This window comes from Gadus macrocephalus, chromosome 12, assembly GCF_031168955.1.
Source record: "Gadus macrocephalus chromosome 12, ASM3116895v1".
NCBI classification, from domain to species: domain Eukaryota; kingdom Metazoa; phylum Chordata; class Actinopteri; order Gadiformes; family Gadidae; genus Gadus; species Gadus macrocephalus.
In genome coordinates, this window is record NC_082393.1 from 23,448,712 (window position 1) to 23,457,204 (window position 8,493).

The following is an 8,493-nucleotide window of genomic DNA, read 5'->3' on the forward strand; positions in this document are numbered from 1 at the left end:
AACGTGTGTGTGTCACTCGTTCATTTTATCAGCAGATGCAGCAGTGCAAAAATGTCTCACTTCCTGAACACAAACCTGATATTTGTACCGCTCCATTGCTATAGCCTCTCTATGAATCACACATTGCAGCCAGACATTTGTCATTCTAGTCATTTCAGTCTTCCAGTAAATTTTGGTTTAAATTTTTTGTTTACATTTTTTAAACAGACCCGCGGTGACCCACGGTTCATAACCACTCTTGCAGTAGTGGAACCTCAACGTGACACAAAATAGGAAACTAAACAAACAAAAAATGTCCAAGACAAACTGGCCTATTTAGCAGAGCCTGCAACCGTTTCAACCCCCCCCCCCCCCCCCCCCCCCCATTCCCCTTGAATCTCAGACAAAGAAGATGGGGTTTGGATCAATTGTGCTGAAGAAAGAACACACTATGTGGGGGGACACACCACGCAGAGTTCTCTATGTCGGTCTGCACGTACACACACCCATACACACACATCCACACCCACACACCCACCCACCCACCCACCCACCCACCCACACACACACACACACACACACACACACACACACACACACACACACACACACACACACACACACACACACACACACACACACACACACACACACACACACACACACACACACACACACACACACACACACACACACACACACACACACACACACACACACACACCGTGCCAGTAGGCTTTACCCTCCAGGAGCCACTAGAGCAAAAACTAAAGAAAAACAGTGACTTAACTCACAAACCCTCTTGCTGCCTTTCCGTCTTTTCATAAGCCCATGATTGTGGAACTGCAATCAAATTTGCTTTGAAAAATAGAATGCATATTTCAGATGTAGACAGCATGTTCTGATAGAATGCATATTTCGACCTTTAATTGTGCAGGAATGTTTTTCTGGTTTACTTTGGCCCTGTCTACTCTGAGCTGGTGTTTAATCGCTTACGTCTTTGTGTCTGTCCTGAGATCAGCTATGGAACGGTGCACACCTCAACACATGGCATCACTATTTGAATCATTTAATTAATTAATTTCAATTTCACATTTACGTGGTTGACGTGTGTAGCATTTTCACTGAACACAAAGTATTAATCTTAAAACAGTGTACTGATTGTTCAGAGCTACAGTTGGTGCTCAATGGAAAACATAACAGCTATAATAGTCAGCCCCCCCCATTCCAAACATTGCATGAACAATTCAGGTGCTTACTAATGCAGCGAATAATCTTATTGTTAATAAACAATAAAAAATGAATTTCATAAAAAGTCCAACGTCTTGTCATCTCTCAATATTCAAAATACTCCTTGTATGAGATTGAAACTTGCAAATTAGTTTGTGCTTTTCTTTTCTGACCAGTATTATTTTAGCAACTTAATTCCTGTTTTGGCATCTTTAATTTTTGATTATCAATTGAATGTTTTCCTCGTTACCGTTCTGTTAATACATAGGATGTGCTGTGGTTTTCTTAATTAGGCAAAACAACTAATTATTCTTATTCTATGATTGAAATATAACATTTATACTTAACACATAATAAATATAGGTATTATTATAATGACCAATATACAGTATTATAATGTCCATTCTTGTATTTATTATTTTATTATCTTTGCAATGGAAAGGGGATGCTGTCAACATGCTTTGTAGGTGCTGTTCACTGAATATCTGTGGAGCCATTATCTGGAAAAAGAAATGAAATTGAAAATCAATGGGGAGCATTGTAAAAAATGAAGTCTGGAAAACAAATCAGATTCAACCGGTTATCAAAGAGAAGCGAGCATGTACCCAACTGCACCATTGGTTGCAGTCGGACCATTCTAATGTCTTGATCACTAGGATCAAGCACTGGTTTAGCCACTGGTAGTTTACGCTCTAGGAATGCTGTAAAGACTTGAGATGAGAAAGAGGATTGTGCTTCGTACACATAAAAATATCCACATCAATGTTAAAAAAAATCCCAAATCCATCTTCCATTCCTTCCTTCCTTCTTCGTACCACTGGGTCACAGATGTCTTTTTCACCGGGCTACCTCTCCTCGACCGAGGGAAGCAGCAGCGGCGGACGCACTCTCCTCCTCCTCTCCTCCTCCTCTCCTAATCAGCCAGCCACAGCCCGTCTGCTAGTCACATGGGCTGCCAGGTCTTGTCCATGGACTGGATGTGTTCCTTGGCCTTCATCCTCAGCACGGCGATGCTGGAGCTCCGCTGGTCCACGTCCTCCAGGGGGTACTTCTCAGAGTAGGGCGCGGGGCACTGGTAGGGGGGCGGGCCCATGCTCTGCATCCCCTGGCCCATGGAGGGATGGCCGTGGGGGTGGGAGTGGGGATGAGGAGGGTGAGGAGGCGCGTTGAGGAAGCTGTGCGGCCCCTGGTACGCCGTCTGGAGGCCCTGGCCGGGGCCCATGAAGCCGGGGATGGTGTGGACGGGCGTGGCGCTGGTGAGAGGGGACGTCAGCCAGGGGTCCAGGGGCAGGGAGTTGCTCATGGGGCCCATGTTGGAGTGCATGGCCGGGGGCCGGTTGAAGGAGAGCATGGGCGAGTCGTGGAGCTTCATGGTGCTGGCGTCCATCTTCTCCTGCCGGCGCCATTTGGCTCTGCGGTTCTGGAACCACACCTGAGGGAGACAGTGGTACTTCAGTAAAGCGAGGCGGTGGTTTTATAGTTCAATAATGTCAATTCAAGTGAGGTAGAACTGATTTGGTGACAATTGCGACCCTATCGTGTTTTTGCTTGTTTTGGTGTGATTCGCTGTTCTTCATCCCATTTAATGTCGTGTTTCACCTCATTTTTTTCGAGCGCTTGGCAATGATACATGCCATTCATCAAACCAGTCGATGATTGGGTTGTATCCCTGATCAAAAGAACGAGCTGATCTTTGGTCCCAGCTTGTTTGGTGACCATACCACCAATGTCACTTTCCCATCGCACCGAGGAGGGAGAAGAAGGCGACGTGTCGTCTTTGGCTCCGCCTACCTGCACCCTGACCTCCGGCAGGTTGACCTTCATGGCCAGCTCCTCGCGGCTGTACACGTCGGGGTAGTGGGACTTCTCGAAGGCGCGCTCCAGCTCGTGCAGCTGGTAGGTGGTGAAGGTGGTGCGGTTGCGCCGGTGCTTCTTCTTGGGCTGCTCGTCCTTGCAGAGGTCGGGGGACTTGGCGTCGGCGTCCTCGTCGCTCTCCAGGCTGCTCCTCAGCTCGCCGGGGTCCCGGCCGCTCTTGGTGCCCAGCAGGACCATGTCTGTAGGGGACACAGTGGGGAGAACCAGGGGGAGGAGGTGAGGAGGAGAACCAGGGGGAGGAGGAGAACCAGTCGGTTGCATGTGAGGCCCTGTTTGCTGAGGAATGTTCCAGGGATGGAACATTATTGATTAAATCTAGCGGTTTAATTAATGATGCAATGGGTGGCTAAATATTTTTTTTTTCTTTACTATTATATTTAACAACTACTGTATACACTTATGCAATTCCAGTTCACTGACACACCATTTTGTTAGCCCTGCAAAGCATTTCATTGCTAGGTTTTCTATTAACAATACTGCAATCTGTATTCCACCTAGTGGACAAAGCCAAGGTATTTAACCTAATACATTGTGTAGCCATCAAAGAAACAAAGTAAACCTAAACACGGATTCTTGTTTGAGTGCGGATCACTGTCCACTACACAACAGTAATAGCAATAGCCTTTTTTTGTATCACAAAAATGGCAAAGTGAGAACTCCCTTTCATCACAAGGGTTAGACCAAGACATCAGACGACAAGACCGGCCGTATGTTTTAGAACGATATGATTGTCATTACTTTGCCCCAATCATTGAAATCACAATGCGTGTAAGCAAGAAGCAAAAGCACGTAACGTTTCAGTGGTCTCTCTGTGCCCTGACAGAAACAGTTGTGGCTTCAACATAGGAGATGGTGCAGCAGGGGGGATGGGGGGGGGGGGGGGGTCAGTTTATCCATCTCTCATTAGGCCACAGTGACAAAGCCTATAGGATCCCACAATGGGACCGGGTCAGCCTTGGTTCAGCGACCAGCTCTTCAGTCTGTCAGCCCGTCACAAGCACGGCGCCTACGACGGCCTTCTGTTTAGCAGCCAGCACCCTTTAGTCTCAACGCAGAGGAGACGAGAGACACCCCCCCCCCCCCCGTTCGTTACTAAAGGGGTCACCTAATTCACTTACGTGCACACGAGGGAAACGTCATTGCTGTTGTGATGTTTACGTTGATGTCCTTGGACGGTCAGCTTTTGACTTTTAGGGTGCTCTCCCGTCATGACTTTGTGAGCAAAGACTTTAATGTCTTTAATGTAAATAACAAGAGGTTTGATAGTGTTTTTTTTTGTTCTCATACCTGAACCCTCCTAAAGCACCTAGCGGTGTATGAATGTGAAAATAGATACAGATTAAAGATGAGGAAAGGGATTCTGTCACTGAATGATATTAATAATAACAGCACCACAGTGTTGTAAAATCTAATCTTCACAGAAGATTACCGGAATTCCACAAGGGGATGGGATTTGGATTTGGGACATTATTGGTCGTAACCTCAGACCCCTCCCCCCCCCCCCCCTCCCCTCCATCTTGTTCTTTGATTTTTATTTCCTTTTGATATCTCAGAGTTAAAGGGTGAGGTTCATTTAGTTTGGGAGGAAAAAAAGGTCATTTTCTCATGCTGGTGGTGTTTACCTAACCTTTTTAAAAGCGCAGGGCAAAAAACTAATTCTAATTCCTTGGATTTTACATATATGTGTTGGAAAAGGGTAAAAAGTCTACATTAATCATGTAGATACAAGAAAAAGCAGCATTGTATCGTTCTTGTAACCACCTATTGAAAACCATACCGATGCTAGGCTAGCAATAGCATCGAGTATGGCTGTCAGGCTGAGGGGCGACCGTCCCCACTCCCAGCCGACGTACCGTGGTAGGGCTGCTGCTGCTCCGGGCTGCCCTCCCCCAGGGAGGAGAGGTGGCCCCCGTAGGGGAGGTGGTTGGAGGAGGGCTCCTGGAGCCTCACCGCCTCCACCAGGCCCTCCACGGCCAGCCTGTGGAGGCCCAGGTCCCCCCCCGTGGAGCTGAGCAGGGACTCCTGGTCCTTGCTGAAGCCCAGGATGACGTCGATGCTGTGGACGCGGCCCCCCGCCGCGCCCCCCCCGCCCTTCCCGATCTCGTGGAAGTTGCTGGGGGAGAGGCAGCTGTCGTCCCCCATGCTCATGGTGTCCAGGGAGAGATGCATCCGAGTGTCTGGGCCTCTCAGCCCTGGTCCTGCTGGGGTGAGAGGGTGAGGCGAGAGGGGGGTGAATGGGTGAGGGGAGAGGGGGTTGAGAGGGGGTGAGAGGGTGAGGCGAGAGGGGGTGAGAGGGTGAGGGGAGAGAGGGTGAGAGGGTGAGGCGAGAGGGGGTGAGAGGGTGAGGGGAGAGGGGGGTGAAAGGGTGAGGGGAGAGGGGGTGAGAGGGTGAGGGGAGAGGAGGTAAGAGGGGGTGAGAGGGTTAGGGGAGAGAGAGGGTGTGAGTGTAAGGGAAGAGGGGGGGAGAGGGTTAGGGAACAGAGAGGGTGGGAGGGTAAGAGGGTTAGGGGAGAGAGAGGGTGAGAGGGTTAGGGGAGAGAGAGGGTGAGAGGGTTAGTGAATAAAAGTTGAGTGTGTTAGGATACAAGAAGTGAGAGGGTTAGGGCAGAGAGGATGAGAGAGTTAGGGTATGGATGGTGACAGGTTTAGTTTGTTTCATTTTTATTATTAATAACTACACAGTTGGTTTAGACAGTAGTGTTTTTTTTGTGCATAAGTTGACACTCTCACCGTCAAGAGACGGTGAGAGTGTAAGGGAAGAGGGGGTGAGAGGGTAAGGGAATAGAGAGGATGAGAGAGTTAGGGTATGGATGGTGACAGGTTTAGTTTGTTTCATTTTTATTATTAATAACTACACAGTTGGTTTAGACAGTAGTGTTTTTTTTGTGCATAAGTTGAGAGCTGTAATAGCAGATTTTAATCACTGCATTAATTAACAGCAACCAACAACTCAACCAACAATCAGTCTTTGTTTGATTTTGAGTCACAAACCAGAATGCATACAGAACAATAATATTAAATATCGCTGTATGCCAATATGATCCACTGATAACAATCCATTTGGTTAATTAACTCAAATCAGTAAAAATCCCATTAAAACATATCAACACATCTTAATGATTCATTTCACTCCTATTGTAAACTATTTAGAGAGTATATTTAGGATCTCATTACAATATAATTAATACACACAACATTAATTAACTGTTGCAAGCCTTGTTACAGGAATTCTTGTGGTTTAATTTTCTTAATATTAACTGTACTGTATAATGTCCATATGCTAGTAGGATATTTGTATGTAAAAAACAAACCGTCATGTGAATTATTGTTTTAAGTAATACTATCATACTACTGATTGTCCAAATAGTATACTGTACTTGACTTTTAATGTTATTGGAAAAGTTAAAGACAAAAAAAGTATAAAAAAACATCTATTTAATACGATGATATGAAAAAGACTAATACACATTAAATATTAAACCAATGCTGTACAAGTTAATACCAATCTCAATCCAAAGGACCATAGTGCTTTGGTCGCCGGGAGCCTACCTCAGTGAGGTGAAGTGCTGAGCGGTTCGAGGGTGAGTATTCCACCTGTTCTTCTGAGCCGCTTTCTCGCCAACTCCTGAGTTTCCACCGCTAACTCCAAGACCCGTCACAACCGCCACTAAACCACCGTTAGAACACCATACCTCTCTCTTTCTCTCTCTCTCTCTCTCTCTCCAAGTCACTATTCCAGTCCTCAGAAAAAACAAAATAATTAACTTGAAAGAAAGCCACAAGTTGCTGTGTGTTTCACCCTCTGGTTCAAACTGTAGCAGAGGTTAGGGAGAGAGCAGGCAAGAGACTGGGGTCAGAGCGAGAGAGAGAGAGTGACTGGGACCCAGAGAGAGAAAGAGAGAGAGGGAGGGGGGAGAGGGGAAGAGAGAGAGGGAGGTAGAGCGAGGTAGAGAATGCTTGTTGTGTAGTAAAACAAGGAGGGGATTAGTGGAGGTTTATTAATTAGAATCCTTCCTCTCTAAGAATGACTGGCAGTTGTTTTCTTGGTGCAGTAATTGTTTTAAAAGGTCTGTTTTACCTTCACTTCCATTGGAGGAAGCCAGCGATAACCCAGCGATATAAGGACCTATAAATGCGTTGTTTGAGAGATAAAGACCCACTGAAAGTTAACACTTATCCAGACTTAATTTCCATGTGTGACATCAAAATAGACGTTGTAGAGATGAGAATAAGGATATATCAATGTTAATTCATGATTTTCTTTCAATTCAGCGTATTAAATATGTTTGAAATTTTATTTGACAATATGAAACCATGCATTCAATTAGTGTACTTTTTTGGGTTTCGATTAGGGTGTGAAACAGGAAGAATTTGGCCATTGAGGCCCCTAACTTCATTAATATATATTGTACTACCAGCCTCAGGGCTTAAAATAAAAGTTATCATTGTAAAACATTTATCATAATGCATAATATCCTCATCTATCATCATAATAGAATAATTGATAATTGTGTGCGTGTGCGTGTGTGTGTGTGTGTGTTTGTGTATTTCTACAACATATTGAACAAGCCAACAAGTGTGTATCTGATGCACAGGGAGCAGATAAAACAGAAGAGCGGTATTCTATCAATCTATAATAATTTTTTCAAAAGGATTCCATTTTCAAAGGAATCCATCCAAAATCATCACCAAATCAATTGGGGAAAAAAGGACGCCCAACCAAAGAAAATAGATAAACAGGAAAAAACATCCTGTACATTTTCAGTGTGTGTGTGTGTGTGTGTGTGTGTGTGTGTGTGTGTGTGTGTGTGTGTGTGTGTGTGTGTGTGTGTGTGTGTGTGTGTGTGTGTGTGTGCGTGCGTGCGTGCGTGCGTGCGTGCGTGCGTGCGTGCGTGCGTGCGTGCGTGCGTGCGTGCGTGCGTGCGTGCGTGCGTGCGTGCGTGCGTGCGTGCGTGCGTGCGTGCGTGCGTCTGGAGTCAGTGGAGGTATCTTAGGTTCCTCAGGGCTTAGTGAAGTGAGTGTCACACAGATCAGCCGTGACTCCACTGACGCTGAGGAGATTTTCCTGTGACCTCAATAAAAAAAAACGAGATAAAAGTGGACGACAGAAGACCATCACTGGTCAAATAAGAGGAATGAAATGAAAGTGTCAGCAAAGGATTGTTGACTGAAGGTACCCTGACAGAGTGATCGCAGTAAAGTGAGGAATATCGTTGCATTGCTTTACTACTCAGGGAGAAGAGCATGTTGTCAGAAGGTTGCTAGTTTCGATCTCCTCGTAGCTATGACTGTCGGTGTGTCAATGAACAAGGCAGCTAACCCTTACTGCTCACAATGAGTAGGCTTTTACGCCTTGCAAAGTTCACAACACCCTCTGTGTATGAATGGGTAAATGTAAGGGGCCAACTC

The 8,493-nt window shown here is 45.9% G+C and overlaps 1 protein-coding gene across 2 annotated transcripts; it reads right to left on the minus strand.

The window, feature by feature from the left end:
* Positions 1-487: 487 nt before the first annotated feature.
* rx1 (retinal homeobox gene 1) lies at positions 488-6,928 on the minus strand. Of its 2 annotated transcripts, none has more exons than XM_060067841.1 (4): positions 6,634-6,928; positions 4,938-5,282; positions 3,001-3,263; positions 488-2,641 (listed from the first exon to the last, which is right to left on the minus strand). In XM_060067841.1, exons 2-4 carry the CDS (start codon positions 5,251-5,253, stop codon positions 2,153-2,155), a joined length of 1,068 nt encoding a protein of 355 aa, XP_059923824.1. In that variant the 5' UTR covers positions 5,254-5,282; positions 6,634-6,928; the 3' UTR covers positions 488-2,152. The 2 variants fall into 2 exon arrangements, with proteins under 2 accessions (XP_059923824.1, XP_059923823.1); XM_060067840.1 differs by having other exon boundaries at positions 4,938-5,285.
* Positions 6,929-8,493: the final 1,565 nt, after the last annotated feature.